This window comes from Salvia miltiorrhiza, chromosome 7 (genome assembly GCF_028751815.1).
Source record: "Salvia miltiorrhiza cultivar Shanhuang (shh) chromosome 7, IMPLAD_Smil_shh, whole genome shotgun sequence".
NCBI lineage: Eukaryota > Viridiplantae > Streptophyta > Magnoliopsida > Lamiales > Lamiaceae > Salvia > Salvia miltiorrhiza.
This window is the reverse complement of record NC_080393.1, coordinates 9,282,888-9,300,566: the sequence shown is the minus strand read 5'-3', so window position 1 is coordinate 9,300,566 and position 17,679 is coordinate 9,282,888. Positions and strand designations below refer to the sequence as shown.

General features: G+C 38.3%; 2 protein-coding genes across 4 annotated transcripts; both read left to right on the top strand.

Annotated features, from left to right (window-relative positions):
- Positions 1-2,877: 2,877 nt before the first annotated feature.
- Positions 2,878-10,667, top strand: LOC130992391 (uncharacterized). Of its 2 annotated transcripts, XR_009091283.1 has the most exons (3): positions 2,896-3,809; positions 5,246-7,728; positions 10,534-10,667. XR_009091283.1 is itself a non-coding variant. In XM_057917002.1 (2 exons), the coding sequence occupies exons 1-2, from the start codon at positions 3,055-3,057 to the stop codon at positions 7,659-7,661; spliced, it is 3,171 nt and encodes a 1,056-aa protein (XP_057772985.1). In that variant the 5' UTR covers positions 2,878-3,054; the 3' UTR covers positions 7,662-8,253. The 2 variants fall into 2 exon arrangements, 1 of the variants encoding a protein (XP_057772985.1); XM_057917002.1 differs by lacking the exon at positions 10,534-10,667 and having other exon boundaries at positions 2,878-3,809; positions 5,246-8,253.
- On the top strand, positions 10,452-16,687 carry LOC130992393 (uncharacterized). Of its 2 annotated transcripts, none has more exons than XM_057917003.1 (2): positions 10,452-11,597; positions 11,689-12,154. In XM_057917003.1, the coding sequence occupies exons 1-2, from the start codon at positions 10,691-10,693 to the stop codon at positions 11,724-11,726; spliced, it is 945 nt and encodes a 314-aa protein (XP_057772986.1). In that variant the 5' UTR covers positions 10,452-10,690; the 3' UTR covers positions 11,727-12,154. The 2 variants fall into 2 exon arrangements, with proteins under 2 accessions (XP_057772986.1, XP_057772987.1); XM_057917004.1 differs by lacking the exon at positions 11,689-12,154 and adding an exon at positions 16,391-16,687 and having other exon boundaries at positions 10,687-11,597.
- Positions 16,688-17,679: the final 992 nt, after the last annotated feature.

Below are 17,679 nucleotides of genomic sequence, written 5' to 3'. Positions count from 1 at the left end.
ACTTTTTACACATTTCTTAATCTCCGTTCCCAAAAGAAAGGAGACATTTGAAACGGGACGGAGGGAGTACCTTTTTAGCAAAAAAATGATTTTAGAAATGTATTTAAATAAGTATGTTTGAAGGAGAAAGCTAAAGCAAAATGATATATTTCATTTTTATTGGGATTTATTTTTTGGCATCAAATAATTATTTATTTTCCTACTGATCAATTGAAGCTTTTCTAATAAGGTTACATAGGTAATAAGCTGACTTAGAAAAAATAATTTTATGCATGAGTTAGCTCATGTTTTAAAAATATATATTGTGATGTGAATACTTTTTTTTATTATTTCTTCGCTTCTTTTAATTTGAATGATGTGTTTATTCTATAATTTTAGGGAAGAAAACAAAGTTTTCCATCAAATAGGTGGAAAATTAAAAATGATACTTTTGAAAATTATAAAATAAAATTAAGGATCTTTACTGAGTAATTGATGTAGATTATTTTAATTTTTTGAGAAAAAATAATTTACATTTACTTATATTCTAACTATATTTAATATTTATTTATTTTATTCATTTGATACATTATTTAATTTTTTTTATAAATTAATATGATTAAATAAAGAAATTTAAAAGTCGCGCCACAGGAGGCTCGAACCCAAGACCTTCGGTTTTAGACATTAACCCCTAAGCACTTAGCCGATACACACACTACATCGTTTTATTTTGATGCAAAGCTATATTCGTCGTGCATCGCACGGGCGAGTGTACTAGTTAAAAGATAAAATGCAGTTCAATTTTTTCAAAGATAGGAGTGCATATACTTGGGAAAAATGTAGTTTCATGCAGATTAAAATCTATAGAAGTGCATGTACGAAAAATATAAACTGTGGTTCCATTTTTTTAATGATAAGAGTGCATGTACATGGAAAAAAAATAATTAAATACAAATTAAAATGTATAGTGCATATACAAAAAGATAAAATGCAATTCAATTGTCTTTCAAATATAAACGTGCATGAACGAAAAATAGTTTGCTGCAAGCTAAAATTTATAAAAGTGCATTTACGAATATATAAAATGTGGTTTAATTTATTTATTTTTGTATAACATAGAATGGGTGCTACTTACATCAAAAACCAAAAAAGAAAATAAAAGACAAAGAAATAAAAAACTGCAAATTAGGATAATAAAATTAACTATAGTGCAAATTAAAATTTATAAAAGTGCATTTATAAAAGGATAAAATGCGATTCATTTTTATATATATAAAAAAAGGTGCTACTATGACATAATAATAATTACGTCAAAAACCACCAAAGAAAATGAAAATAGAAGGTGAAGAAATTAAAAAATTGCAAGTTATGATGATGCAATCAATGAAGAATAATAAAAAATAAGTTTGGAATTGCATAATACATGGGTGAAATATACGGCCAATTACGATTAGATCATAGTAAGATTAATTAATTATATTTGATCCCCTTAATATTAGGAGCCAACCGTTTAAAGTGAAATACAATTACAAATTTAACCTATTTTAAATTGCTGCGAAAATATTAGTCTTATAGTTAATTATTTAATCTTATCCGTTAATCTCAATAAATCAGGGTCAAGATTGGTTCTAAGTTTGTATGTTAACAAAGGTTTTTATTTGAACTCTTCCCTATATATATATAGGGGGCCCCGCTCCAATGAGACCCCTAATTTTAGTGAGATTTAGGGCACGATCTGTTTATTTTATCAATCCTATGACTAATATTGTATTTGGAGGGTGATTTTTTTTCACAGGGTTCGAATCCTGGAGGGAGCAGAATATTTTAAATTTTATTATTCATCAGTATATACTACATTGTTAATCAGTATATACGACCCTGTTCATCAATATATATGTCTTATTCATTACGAATTTTTTAAATTTTATTTTTCATCAGTATATACATCTTGTTCATTAGATATACGTTTTGTTCATTAGTATTATATGTCTTATTCATTGTACTCATGTTACACGAAAAATAGGGGGTCTCACTGGAGCGCGCCCCTATATATATATATATAGGGAGAGGTTCAAATAAGAACCACTAAATAAAATAATAACGGATAATTATTTTAAGCCATTCGATCATTAAGATCTACGTTAGATGCATCATCTTGGTGGATGAATGCAGAACCTGAGTTCGAATCCTAAAGGGAGTAATTTTTTTTTAATGCAGTAAATTTAATAGCGAAGACATTAATTTATATAGCGGATATTGTAATTTTAATGATTCTGATCATGTTCTCATGAAAATTGTGGTTCTCGCTAAAACCGCACCATATATATATATATATATATATATATATATATATATATATATATGGGAGGGCTACAGTAAAAACACTTCTTAAAATATAAATATAAACGTTTTTTAATGTACGAATTTTATCCAACAGGGTTACGAATTCATCCAACATGATTACGAATTGTGAAAAATAAATTTTTGCTACCTTTGGGATTCGAACCCAGGACCACGAATTCATCCAAAAGGGTTACGAATCGACCGTAGATCTTGATGATCTAAGGGCTGAAAATCATTTATATTTTATACACTTAAGAGTGTTTTTATTCTAGCTCTCCCCTATATATATATATATATATATATATATATATATATATATATATATATATATACACCCTGTAATCATCCACAGCAACCAAGACCCAAATAAACGATATTCAATAAAGTTAAAAAGAGAGAAAAATAAATAAATAAAAGTTAATGGAGGACCCACAAAATGTTATGGCACGCACACACATATAAATTATGTTGGATTCTTTGCTTTCATTTCAATTTACCATGTATACTTTTTCAGCATACATGTATATATATTATGGTGCTCATGGCATGTTATTCATCTAAATGTCTACACAATTTCCATCTCATATATAGCTCTCGATTTCTATTATATTTTTGTCTATCTTAATTGAATTGTGTGATTTCATGTTCCACTGATGCACACAAATCTCACAAGTCACAAATATTTGGCATGTAGTTAACTTTGTGATCTATTACTGCACTATAGATTGAATTATGGAGAAGGTTATTAATCATTTCTGTCATGAACATCCTTTATTTACTTGTAAACAAGATGAGGCGAGTTTAGATTGTTATGTGTGTGGTGATGTGGTAAGTAATTTGGAGTCGGCATATGCTTGCAAGCAACCTCAATGTAATAATAGCAGTAATAGTAGAATTATCCTCCATGAAAGATGTGGTGAGATGCCTAGTCGAATTTTTTCGCATCCCTCCCACCTTGAGCATCCTCTTCACCTATTTGATTATCGACATTTGTCGGCTGGATATTTTTGTAATCTATGTGGTGCCACAATAGGTAGCAAGGTAGGGTATAGGTGTCCTAGTTGTGAGTTCGACATCCATATTGAATGCTGCAAATTAGGTGTGTTAATTAAAGAGAGAGTAGAAGTGCAACACCCGAGTCACGTGCATCCATTGACACTGATGAGGAAGAATGCTTTTCAATTTAGTTGTGATGGCTGTGGCACTCAAGATATGGACATGGCGTATATCTGCAGCACGTGCGAGTACTGGGTGCATGCGACTTGTGCTTCATTGCCCCTCCTTCTCCCTCAACACCACCACCACCACCACCTTTCCCTGGCCTTCACTTTCCCAATGGAACATCGCAAATACAGATACATGTGTGATGTTTGTGACAAAGATTTTGACATGACATGTTGGCTATATTTCTGTGGTGATTGCAGATACTTTGCCCATCTCAAGTGTGCTGCTACACCCACCACCAACACACCAAAACAAGACCATTTGTAAGTGATAAACATGCATTTTTACCTCTTGGTGTATCATATTTGATGTTTAGTTATGAGGATTTTGTGTGTTTGATGGTTTATTTGAGCTTATATTGGTTTATGGTCAAGAACTTGTCACTTGCTTGTGGTTTGAACGAATTTTTAGAAATAATGAAGCAAAATTTGGAAGAATTGGCTGAAATAAAAGTTGTACTTCGTCTCGAGAGGAGTTTGTGAGCGCAAACGGATCATAAATCGGAGTTCGGACGAGGGAGAACGGGCAAAAACAAAATTGTTGCGCAAAGCTGTCAGAACATCGTCGCGCCTCATGCGGGCTGGGCGCGCGGCCGCGCCTCGGGTCGCGTGACAGCACAGCTTTTGCGCGATTTTTCTATTATTTCAGCTATTTTTCAATCCTGCACGGTTTTGACCTATATTTTGAGACCTAGGGCATATAAATACTCCCCAGAAACATATTGAAAGTGACTTTTTATCACCTTATATCATATTTTACTTTTCCTGAGAGCTGAGAGAGACGGAGAACGGAGCGAGAGCAAGAACTGAAGATTCTCAATTCTACTACGGTTTTTCTTGTGGATGTTTATTTGTTTTATTGAGAATTGTATTCTAGTTCATATGTCTATGTGTGGCTAGAATCCCTTTTTTTCCCAGGGTTTAGGGAGTAAACATGGTTTGAATTTCTGACTGTTTGATTCAATTAATTGGATTGTTATTCCTTTCTATGTTCTTGTTTTAATTGTTTGCTTTATTGATTGACCACCAATTTAGTATAATCATAGGTTTTAATTTAATATCGGGAGATGATAATTATTACCTGAACTAAGAACATAGAACACATATATTTAATTCTAAAGGGAATTGATATTTGTGAGGGCGTTAATCCTGTGAGCTTTTAGGAGTTGCATGTTAGAAGTGCGATCCGGGGACGGTAGCCTTGCATGTAATCAACGGTTTGTATGCCACGGGAGTGGGTATGGACTAGCTTAGAGATTGCCTTAGGAATCATCTTATTAATTGAATTGAACATGTTAGTTAGGAGAATCTGTTGAAACCTTTGCCTTGGGAAATCTTGTCTTATCTGTTTCTCTGTTTCGCAGCTTGATTTATTTTCTTTCCTACTGTTTATTTATTTTGTTCTTTACTACAAAAACTCTCAATTTCGTTTGTCCAGATAGAGTAGAATAATTTAGGATAGGAATTGGTAAATTCAGTCTCTGTGGAATACGACCTTGCTTGCTACTGTACACAATTGCACCCGTACACTTGCGGCGTGTCAAAGAAATTAGCGAACAAGTTTTTGGTGCCGTTGCCGGGGACTGATTTTTATCAGTACTATCTGTTGATTGTTCGAGACTAATCTGGATTTTTATTTCTGTTTATTTAAATTTTATTCTTTATTTTTTTTCCTGTGGTCCTGATTTTTGGTTCTGAAGTTTGCTAGGTAGTTCTATGGCTACCGCAGAAGAAGTCCGTGCTCTCAAGGAGCAACTACAGCGTTTGATTGAGGCGCAGGAAAACCGCGATGCTCAGAAGCAGCCTCCCATCAATGAGGCGTTCACTCCGCAGTATCAGTATCATGAGCCTCCAAGAGTCAACGCAAATAATTTTGAGCTTAAGACTGGTTTGATCACCATGGTGCAGCAAAACCAGTATGGAGGCAAAGCTGTGGAGGACCCTAATGCACATTTGGCGCAATTCCTGGAGCTGTGCAGCACTGTTAAGATTAATGGAGTCCCAGATGATATTATACGACTCCGCCTTTTTCCATTCTCACTCAGGGATAAGGCAAAGTCGTGGTATCAAACTCTACAGTTGGGAGCCAATCCAGTATGGGGGGACTTGGCAGATCTTTTCCTACGGAAGTTTCATCCTCCTGGGCTTACTTTGAAGTTGAAGATGGACATTCTTCAATTTCAGCAATTTGATGGAGAGACTTTGGCTGAAACATGGGAAAGATACCAGGAGAAGCTGAGGAAGTGCCCGTCCCATGGCTTTGATGAGGGGACTCTGGTGGTCATGTTTTACAATGCGTGTGGTGAACGTGCGAAAATGTTTATGGATACAGCAGCTGGAGGTTCTCTGCTCAAGAAAGGAAGCTCGGAGGCAATGGAGATCATTGAAAGCATGGCTACTACAAGTTATCAATGGCCATCCGAGAGAGTTCAGTTGAAGAAAGTTGCTGCTGCGTCCAGCTCAGATCCCATGGTATTGATTTTGATTCAGCTGGCAGAGATGAACTCGAAGATCAATGCTATGACTGTTGGCAATCCTGAGCCGGCTGTGGAGATCCCAACAGGCGTAGAAGACGCCAACTACATCAATGGCAGAAACTATGGGAACTTTCAGCATGGGCAACAGGGTGGATACAATAGTGGACAACAGTTTCATCATGGAGGGCGTCCACATCCCAATTTGGCTTATGGGAATTCTAATAACGCGCTTCAGGCTCCACCAGGCTTCTCTGTCACCAATGGAGTCATCAATGAGGAGAAGAAGCCTAATTTGGAAGAGCTGCTGATGAAATTTATCTGCAAGTCCGACGAGAGGATGGAAAAGCTAGAGTCCAATGCCGTTGCTGTGGGGACTCAAATGAAGATGTTCGAGACCCAATTGGGTCAAATAGCCACCACCGTTAACAAACTCCAACAGTCGGGCAATCTCATAAACAATGCCAAGGTGAATGCCAAGGAGCAGTGCATGGCCATCAGATTGAAGAATGAAGCCACCTCTGAAGGTAGCCATGGATCTCGTGAGATGGAGAGAGGAGAGCTATCGTGGAGAGTCCATGAGAAAGGCCGACGACTTCCACCTCATCTGCGTCCTCCTGGGTGGATGCCGTTTCCCCAGCGTCATTTTAAGATGGTTGATCTGCCGAGCGGGACTACACAGGAAGGGGCCATGACGGCAAAAGATGAGAGTGCACAGCTGATTGAAGAAAGAGCTGCGGAGGTCACTGTTGAGGTTTCTGGCAGAAAGAATGATGAAAAGCAAAAAGCTACTTCGCCAGCAACTGTGACTACACCTCTCCCTCAGCGCCAGAAGAAAGAGAGGGGGCAAGAGCAGTTCTCCAAATTCTTAGAGATCTTCAGGAAAGTACATATTAATATTCCATTGGTGGAAGCACTGCAGGAGATGCCGCAGTATGCTAGATTCCTGAAGGACATTATCTCGAGGAAGAGGAGGCTGGAAGAGTTTGAGACAGTGAATCTCAATGAAGAATGCAGCGCAATCTTGCAGAGGAAGCTGCCGGCGAAGATCAAAGATCCGGGTAGCTTCACACTTTTCTGCATTATTGGAGGCCAGCATTTCAGAAGGTCACTCTGCGACCTGGGGGCGAGCATCAATCTCATGTCGTTATCTGTTTTCAAGCAGCTGGCAATTGGGGAGTTGAAGCCGACATCTATGAGGCTGCAGATGGCAGACAGGTCGGTCACTTATCCTCGTGGAATTGTGGAGAATGTGCTCGTGAAGGTGGGGGATTTTATTCTCCCTACCGATTTTGTGGTTCTAGACATTGAGGACGACAACAAAATTCCGCTAATTTTGGGGCGCCCGTTCCTTGGAACGGGAAGAGCTTTGATTGATGTGGAGAAAGGAGAACTCACGCTGAGAGTTCACAATGAAAGCCAAACGTTCTATGTCTATGAATCGTGCTGCATCCACAAGAATGAAGTGCCCAAGAGAGCAAAGGATCCGGGTAAGGGTAGAGTTGATGTTCTAAATACTTTTGATGAGGATCAGTTTTCTTGGCAGGACCCAGGTGATCAGAGTTCGCAGGAAGGGAGCATGGCTGGCAAGAGTGGAGCAGGGAGCAGTCGGTCGCAGCACTGCTTGTACCAGCCTCCTTGAAGAGTTTGCTATTATGTCGAGCTAACGACGTTAAAAATAGCACTTATTGGGAGCCAACCCAATCTTGGTTAGTTCGTTTCTTTTTGTTTAGTTTGTTTGTTTTTGTGCCCCACAATTTCTTTTCAAACTTATTCTCTTTGATGGTGAATAAGTTTGGGGGGATGTGTCTTTGTGGGTGCATTTTTTGTTGGTTGTTCTTGTTTGTGTCGTCGTTGAGTTGTTTAGTCTTGCTTTGGTGGTTCTCTCTGTGATGTTACCTTGATGATAATATGAGCTGTGCAGGAATTAGTTGGATAATTGGCTTATGATGATTTCTGCTTTAAAATTGTGATGTTGCATGCATTTGTGTTGATATTGTTGTGATTGAGCATGATTGATGAATAATAAGCGTGGTCTCTATGTGTTTGCAATCAATGAAATAAGCTGTGAGATTTGAACCTTGACTATCATTATTTTTACAGTCTTATTTTTGTTTCTTGAGTGATTGTTCGAGCTTGCATGTGTCTCACTAGAACTTGTCTTGGTTTCTCCCTCGAGGCCACATAGTGTGCTTAATAACTTTGAGATGATAGAAGGCCGTCTTTGCTTGCCTATATATCCCATATTTGTCCTATTACTATATATGATCCTAGTTCACCCCTTTGAGCCTTTTATTTTCCATTTTGTTTGGTTTAGCCGTGGGTGGGAGCTTGGAGATTGTTGTTATGGGGTAGTTGGTTTGTGGAGATGTGTGTTTATGGATTATGTACTTTGATCTTGATTGAAAAAATCCTAGTACCCTACAAGTCGTTGAAAAAAAAAGAAAAAAAAGAAAAAGAAAGAGAGAAAAATTGAAAAGAAAAGAGAGAAAAGAATTGAAAAAAAATGGGTACATAGGACGCTTTAGAAAGTCATAATATCATGAGAATTAATTATTGTGTTGTGATGGATTTTGTATTGAAAATTTGGTTTTTATGATAGGTGGATGATTGTTGAGTTAGAATGTTATAAGGTTGGTGATTGTGCTACATTAAGAATTATCTTTTAGTCACTTAGCCAAATATATCCTACCCTACCAAAGAGCCTACGTTACAACCTTCAATAAAGACCTTTTTTATCTTGGTTATAGGAGCACACATGTAGTGGTGGAGAGGTGAGACGATCGACAAGCCTATGGTTGAGCACTTGTCTTGCTTGAACTGAGCGTATACACGTCCATGATCTTGATTGATACACTTGAGAGTTGAGAGTTCTTAAATTCTTTATCTTTTGGTGAAGATTGCAAGTCATTGAGACCATAATTTGAAGTTCGTCGTGAGTGTGATATCTTGATGATAGGAGATACAAATGCATGTTGGTTTTTTGTTGACAAATCTGAAACCACAATGTTATCCACTTTTCTCTGCGCTCTTGTTGATTCATTCTTGGTTCATCTTTGTCTTGTCCGAGGACGGACAATAGTTCAAGTTTGGGGGGTTGATAAACATGCATTTTTACCTCTTGGTGTATCATATTTGATGTTTAGTTATGAGGATTTTGTGTGTTTGATGGTTTATTTGAGCTTATATTGGTTTATGGTCAAGAACTTGTCACTTGCTTGTGGTTTGAACGAATTTTCAGAAATAATGAAGCAAAATTTTGAAGAATTGGATGAAATAAAAGTTGTATATCGTCTCGAGAGGAGTTTGTGAGCGCAAACGGATCATAAATCGGAGTTCGGACGAGGGAGAACGGGCAAAAACAAAATTGTTGCGCAAAGCTGTCAGAACATCGTCGCGCCTCATGCGGGCTGGGCGCGCGGCCGCGCCTCGGGTCGCGTGACAGCACAGTTTTTGCGCGATTTTTCTATTATTTCAGCTATTTTTCGATCCTACACGGTTTTGACCTATATTTTGAGACCTAGGGCATATAAATACTCCCCAAAAACATATTGAAAGTGACTTTTTATCACCTTATATCATATTTTACTTTTCCTGAGAGCTGAGAGAGACGGAGAACGGAGCGAGAGCAAGAACTGAAGATTCTCAATTCTACTACGGTTTTTCTTGTGGATGTTTATTTGTTTTATTGAGAATTGTATTCTAGTTCATATGTCTATGTGTGGCTAGAATCCTTTTTTTTCCCAGGGTTTAGGGAGTAAACATGGTTTGAATTTCTGACTGTTTGATTCAATTAATTGGATTGTTATTCCTTTCTATGTTCTTGTTTTAATTGTTTGCTTTATTGATTGACCACCAATTTAGTATAATCATAGGTTTTAATTTAATATCGGGAGATGATAATTATTACGTGAACTAAGAACATAGAACACATATATTTAATTCTAAAGGGAATTGATATTTGTGAGGGCGTTAATCCTGTGAGCTTTTAGGAGTTGCATGTTAGAAGTGCGATCCGGGGACGGTAGCCTTGCATGTAATCAACGGTTTGTATGCCACGGGAGTGGGTATGGACTAGCTTAGAGATTGCCTTAGGAATCATCTTATTAATTGAATTGAACATGTTAGTTAGGAGAATCTGTTGAAACCTTTGCCTTGGGAAATCTTGTCTTATCTGTTTCGCAGCTTGATTTGTTTTCTTTCCTGCTGTTTATTTATTTTGTTCTTTACTACAAAAACTCTCAATTTCGTTTGTCCAGATAGAGTAGAATAATTTAGGATATGAATTGGTAAATTCAATCTCTGTGGAATACGACCTTGCTTGCTACTGTACACAATTGCACCCGTACACTTGCGGCGTGTCAAAGAAATTAGCGAACAGTAAGACTTTGGGTTATACCTGTTATCTCATCTTACACAATTTGTACATTGATTTTTTTTTTTTAATTTCAGGAAAGAAGATAAAAATGTGATTGAATTCCCATTAGCTGACATTTCCAGTTAGTTAATTACAGCTTTTGTGATGAGAGAAAAAGGCATCATCATCATCCCTGATGTGAATGACATGCCAGCAACCGTGAAGATGCCAGAAACCACAGCAAGTTATTCATATTTATTCAATTATCACAACCATCCTTTGAATTTGGTTTCGAAGACGGGGGCAAAGCAATCATGTTTGAGGAAGAGGAAGACGAAGACGAAGATAATGAGCTGAAGATATGTGATGTTTGTGTAACACCTATATCTTCTCACCCGTATTACGAATGCGCAGCTTGCAAATATTTTGTCCACTTGATTTGCTCATTATTGCCCAAAACATTATCGTCATCGTCTTCTTCCACCTCTCCATATGGTAAGTGCCAACAAACAGATGATAAAAATCATAAATTCACGCTCTACACGAGCATCAAAGAAAATGATGAGAATTCGGACTTGTATTATTGTCGGCTTTGTGATAAGCCCACAAATGGAATGGTATATAGGTGTGAAGAGTGTGAAATGATTATAGATGTCAAGTGCGCATCTCTACCAACTACTATCAAACATGCATCTCATTCTCACCCAAACCTCATCATCGCTAGAATAGGTGACAAGCGGCCGAGGTTATGTCGTTGTTGTGGATATTACCTTAAAGATATTGACGGATACCGCTGCATCAAAGATGGTTGTGATTTTACATTGCACTTGGAATGTGCTTTGCTACCGCCGACTGTAAGAAAGCACGAGTGGGATCACTACCCATTGTTGTTGACATTTGATGCCTCTGACCATCCATCTGATTTTATCTGCGACTTTTGCGAAGTGGAAATGCATCCCAAGAGATGGATGTATCATTGTCGCCAATGCGATCATTCTTACCACACTCATTGTCTTAAGACTGCATTTGGTTATTATAGAAATATCAAATTTGGGCATCGATTTGACTTGGATCTTATACACCCTCACCCTCTCACTTTCAATTACATCACCCTCAAGAAATGGTGTGACATTTGTCGTTATGATGTTTATACCTATCGCGCATTTGCATGTGCATCATGTTACTTTGTCGTGTGCCGAACTTGTGGAGATAAAGTATTAGGTAACAAGATGCATGTAATGTAATTTCTTAATTATCATCTGTTGTTTATGATTTCATAAGTTCATAATCTAGTTTGTATACTCTGGTGTAGAATGGACTACCATGGTGGGGTTGTTAGAGCAGAGCTGACTCTCCAGAGTGTAAGGTTTACTCTGGTGGAGTTAACAGAGCAGAGATAACTCCAGAGCAGAGTGTGAAGTTTGCTCTGGTGGAGTCTTCAGAGTCAGAGCTAACTCCGGAAGCCAGAGTAAGAGTTAACTTTCCAGAGTCAGAGTCAAGGTCCAGAGCTGTATGGTCTGGGCAGAGTCAGAGTAGCCAAGGCATATCAGAGTTAGAGTTGTCAAGGCAGAGTCAACACTCCAGCGTCAGAGTCAAAATTCCTTTGCAGAGCTAGAAGTCATATCTGTTTTGCATAACGGTTTTTTGAAGTCTGTTTTGTTCGTTATTTTTGAAGCTTGCTATATAATGAGCAATTGAGTGTCTGATACTCCAACACTTGTATCATTTGTAAATTCTCAGTTTGTGAATCAATAACAAAGAGCTCCGTTTCTTGGTCCCGCAGATGTAGGGTTTTAGCCCGAACCACGTAAATCTTTTGTGTTCATCGCAATTTCTTCGTCAATTTACTTTACAAGTGGCGCCGTCTGTGGAAATCTTGATCCACAACCGACGCAGAAATGTCGATGCAACGAATTGAGACCGAGAAGTTTACGGAGAAGAATGATTTTGGGTTATGGCGCATCAAGATGCGCACATTGTTGACCCAGCAAGGTTTGGCACGCGGCGACCCTGAAAGGGGATGATGAATCCTCATCATCGGCTGTGAGGGATACTGCGGCAGCTGCGGAGGCAGAGCTCAAGAAAGCGGAAATGCGTGAGAGAGCCCACATCCTCATCATTCTATGCCTAGGTGATAAGGTTTTGAGGGAGGTGGCCAGGGAGAAATCTGCAGCGGCGGTATGGGCAAAGTTGGAGGCGATTTACATGACGAAATTGCTTGCAAATCGGTTGTTCTTGAAGCAAAGGCTGTATTCCTATAGAATCTTGGATGGAAAACCGATTGATGACCAATTGGAGGCATTCAATAAGATCATTGATGATGTTGAGAATGTTGATATGCGAATGGAAAATGAGGATCAAGCAATTATCCTACTCAATGCTCTCCCGAATCATATGATCAACTCAAGGATGCTATGTTGTATGGGAGAGAAAATAACATCACTGTGGAGGAGGTTCAGTCTGCTCTGAAATCCAAGGAATTGCAGAAGGTATCATCAACATCATCTCACAATAAAGAGGCTGTTGGTGAGAGTTTGACTGTAAAGCAGAAATGGGATAAGTCCAAGAAATCCAAGAATGAATTCAAGAAGGGTAAATAGGATAAGGGAAACAAGAACTCTGATGATGATGTTCAAACTTGCTATCACTGCAAGAAACTGGGCCATTAGAAGAGGGACTGCCACATTTGGAAGAAGAGCCAAAAGCAGTCCAACACTACCAAGAAGCAAGAGCAGTGTGACACTGCAGAGGATTTGAAGCAAGGTGATTTGGATGACCAATGGATACTGGATACAGGGTGCTATTTCCACATGTGTCGAGTTAGAAGTTGGTTTACTGATTTGCAATTTCAATCGGAATGAACAGTGGTTCTTAGAAATAACCAGACCTGTGAAATTAAAGGAAAGAGGAGTATAAAGTTCAGACTGCATGATGGCACCATCAGGACTTTGATGGAGGTTAGGTACATCCCTAGTCTGAAAATGAATCTGATATCCCTTGGATCTCTTGAAACGAAGGGGTATGAATGGAGATCTGTAAAGGGTGGAGTTGTTGTCACTAAAGACAACAAGGTTATTTTGAAGGGGATGAGGAGAAATGTTTTGTATTACCTTGAAGCCACAGCCATCACAGGGCAGTCTGACTCCATGAAGAAAGATGAATCAATCTTGTGGCATAAAATATTGGCTCATGTTGGAGAGAAAAGGCTCAACCAGTTGCTGAAGCAGAACAAGATCAACAATCCTATTCCATTCAAGGTGGACATGTGTGAGCAGTGCATCTTAAGCAAAAGTAAGAGACTCCCATTTGATACAGGTAAACATACATCTAAAGCTCATCTGGATTATGTTTACTCTGATTTGTGGGGACCAACACAAACTGAAAGTCTTGAAAAGGGGAGATATTATATGTCTATAATGGATGATTACTCGGGAAAGTTGTTGATTTTCATCTTGAAGGATAAAACTGATGCACTAGAGAAATTCAAAGTGTGGTGTAATGAGGTGGAGACTGAAAAGGCAACCAGGGTGAAGTGCTTGAGGACTGATAATGATTTGGAATTTGTGTCCAAGGAGTTCAATGATTTCTGCTCTAGAAAGGGAATCCAGAGACACAAGACAGTCCCAGGAACTCCACAACAGAATGGGGTTGTTGAGAGGATGAATAGGACTATTCTGGAAAGGATAAGGTTCATGTTATTTGATTCAGGGCTGCCAAAGAGATTCTGGGCAGAGGCTGTTGTCACTGCAGCTTATTTGATCAACAAATCTCCTTCATCCGCAGTTGATTTCAGAATTCCAGATGAGCTCTGGTATGGCTCCACATTCAACTACTCACATTTGAAAACCTTTGGGTGCAGAGCATACGTACATGTCAGACAAGAGAAGCATGAACCCAGGGCCTTGAAATGTGTGATGTTAGGCTACCCCAAGGGTGTGAAGGAGTATAAGTTGTGGTGCACTGAACCTGGAATGGGGAGAGTGTACATCAGCAGAGATGTAGCCTTTGATGAAGATCTCATGCCTTACAAAGTAGGATCTGATTCAGAGAAGGAAAAGGAAGATGGTCTGATTCTGTTAGATGAATTATTTCATAGGAACTTTGCAGATATTGAATCAGGTGGAGCAACTGAAGTCTCTCAACAAGTTGCAGATGGTGAAGATGTTGGGAACAGCTCTGATAATCTGAGTTCATATCAACTAGCAAGGGATCGAGCAAGGAGGCAGGTCAAGCCACCTCAGAGGTACAACCAAGCTGAGATGGTATACTTTGCTCTAAGCATTGCAGAGGAGTTGGAATATCAGGAGCCTAAGTCCTATGCAGAGGCCATGAAGGGACCAGAGAGAGAGCAATGGCTCTTAGCTATGAAGGAGGAGATGAATTCTCTTGAAAGGAATGGTACCTGGATACTAGTGTCAAAGCCACTGAACAAGAAATTAGTAAGCTGCAAATGGATCTTCAAAAAGAAGATTGAGGTCATTGGGAAGAAGCAGACCAGGTACAAAGCAAGATTGGTGGCAAGAGGTTTCACTCAAAAGGAGGGAATTGATTACAATGAAGTTTTCTCACCTGTGGTGAAACATACTTCCATCAGAGTTATGCTGTCGGTTGTAGCACAATTTGACATGGAGCAGATGGATGTTAAAACTGTCTTTCTACATGGAGAGTTGGAGGAGAAGATTCATATGGTCTAGCCAGAGGGGTTTGTACATCCAGAGACAAGCAATAAGGTGTGTTTACTTCAGAAAAGCTTATATGGTCTCAAACAAAGTTCAAGGCAGTGGTACAAAAGGTTTGATGAGCATATGGAACTAATGGGATTCATAAAATCTGCATATGATAGCTGTGTTTATTTGAAGAAAATGAATGAAGTCACTGTTGCATACTTGGTGCTATATGTAGATGACATGTTAATAGCTAGCAAGGATAAAGCTGAAATCAAGGTAATCAAAGATGGTTTGAATCAAGAGTTTGAAATGAAAGATCTTGGTGCAGCTAAAAGGATTCTTGGGATGGATATCATGAGAGATAGGAAGGCTGGAAAGCTATGGTTATGTCAAAAGGATTACATATTGAAGATGTTAAGGAAATTCAATATGCATGAATCGAAGGCTGTCACAGTGCCCCTAGTTGTTCATCTTCAACTCTCAGATAAACAGAAGCCAAAGAATGATGCAGAGAGACATCAAATGGAGAAAATACCTTACTCAAATCTGGTGGGAAGCTTGATGTATACAATGGTCTGCACTAGGCCAGACATTGCATAAGTTGTAAGTGTTATGAGCAGGTATATGGTGGATCCTGGAAGAGAGCATTGGGAAGCTCTCAAGAAGGTGATAAGGTATCTAAAAGGCAGTGCAGACAGAGCTATATTGTTCCAAAGGAAGGGAGATATTAGCAAGCCTTTTCTGATGAGATATACTAACTCTGACTATGCTGCTAACTTAGACAACAGGAGATCTCAGTCAGGTTATATCTTTACACTATTTGGATCAGCAGTTAGTTGGAAATCCTCACTACAATCTATAGTTGCACTATCAACCACTGAAGCAGAGTACATGGCTGCAACATAAGCTGTCAAGGAAGCTGTGTGGCTCAAAGGCTTGGTGCATGATTTTGGCATTGAGGAAAGTTCTGTAGTTTTGAAGTGTGACAGTCAGAGTGCTTTGTATCTTATGAAACATCAAACTTTTCATGAGAGATCTAAGCACATAGATGTCAGAATGCATTTCATAAGAGATATAGTTGATCAAGGATTGGTGAAGATGGAGAAAGTCGGGACAGAGGAGAATGCAACTGATGCACTGACTAAGGCTTTGCCTACTGCTAAGTTTGAGCATTGTCTTGAGTTGGTAAATCTGTTGGTTTGAAGTCTGATACAGATTTAAAATGTTTCGGAGGAAAGGACTGAAGTTTTGTTGTTGTTGTTGTCGATTATTAGCTTAGAAATCAGGTGGAGATTTGTTGTTTATGATTTCATAAGTTCATAATCTAGTTTGTATACTCTGGTGTAGAATGGATTACTCTGGTGGGGTTGTCAGAGCAGAGCTGACTCGCCAGAGTGTAAGGTTTACTCTGGTGGAGTTGACAGAGCAGAGATAACTCCAGAGCAGAGTGTGAAGTTTGCTTTGGTGGAGTCTTCAGAGTCAGAGCTAACTCCGGAAGCCAGAGTCAGAGTTAACTTTCCAGAGTCAGAGTCAAGGTCCAGAGCTGTATGGTCTGGGCAGAGTCAGAGTAGCCAAGGCATATCAGAGTCAGAGTTGTCAAGGCAGAGTCAACACTCCATCGTCAGAGTCAAAATTCCTTTGTAGAGCTAGAAGTCAGATCTGTTTTGCATAACGATTAATTGAGTGTCTGATACTCCAACACTTGTATCATTTGTAAATTCTCAGTTTGTGAATCAATAACAAAGAGCTCCGTTTCTTGGTCCCGTGGATGTAGGGTTTCAGCCCGAACCACGTAAATCTTTTGTGTTCATCGCAATTTCTTTGTCAATTTACTTTACATCATCATGTACGTTGTTTTATAATCAAATTTATCTCCGTCTTACTTTGTATATAGCCACATTACTTTCTTGTATACATTTGTTTGTCTTTCAATACAAAAGTGTTTTGCGGCGGGTTGTATCCTTTTGGAGCTTTTATTTTTTATTATTAAAATTAAGTCATTATTTACTAATATGCATGGTTTGAGAGATTTTGGAATATCCCAATATTCTTAATAATTTCTATTATTTTAGTCAATTTTTCTTGATTCATATTTCATTAAAAGAATGAGATAAAAAAAATCATATTAATTCATATCTCATTATGAACATTTCGTATATAAGGACTAGGGTGCATTATTTTTTTCATTTTAATTAGAGGTGCGAATAAGGATAGTTTATGTTTATTGGACATATATAATAAGCTTCCAAATCACAAGCTTCGAGCTATAACAAACTAGAAACAAGCTCCTCCATTTATGAAACTCTTTGCGTTCCGTTTTTGTTTTATGGTGAGTAAGATAACTTTATTATGATTATTAGGGGTAATAGTAACAAAATACACAAGGTTTTTTTTTTCTAGTTTATATCATTACTCTTTAATTTGATCAATAAATACTTCAATTTATAATTTATTCAAAATTGTCCCATAGTTAGAGCCTCCGGCGAAATCGAAACTGATGTGTCACTTACGTGGCGAAATCGAAACTGATATGTCATAGATGAAACGACGACGTTTCATTAAGAATTAAAAATAGATTGTATTTAATTAAAAATAAAACTCAAATTAAAAACCCTAAATCTATCCAAAAGTCGTTT

Bases quoted from the DNA above. Each gene is read 5' to 3' on its own strand.
- LOC130992391 (XM_057917002.1), top strand. From the start codon at position 3,055: ATGGAGAAGGTTATTAATCATTTCTGTCATGAACATCCTTTATTTACT. The intron at 3,810-5,245 runs GTAAGTGATAAA...TTGGTTCTGAAG, and splicing joins ACACCAAAACAAGACCATTT to TTTGCTAGGTAGTTCTATGG.
- LOC130992393 (XM_057917004.1), top strand. From the start codon at position 10,691: ATGTTTGAGGAAGAGGAAGACGAAGACGAAGATAATGAGCTGAAGATA. The intron at 11,598-16,390 runs GTAACAAGATGC...ACTCTGGTGTAG, and splicing joins TTGTGGAGATAAAGTATTAG to AATGGATTACTCTGGTGGGG.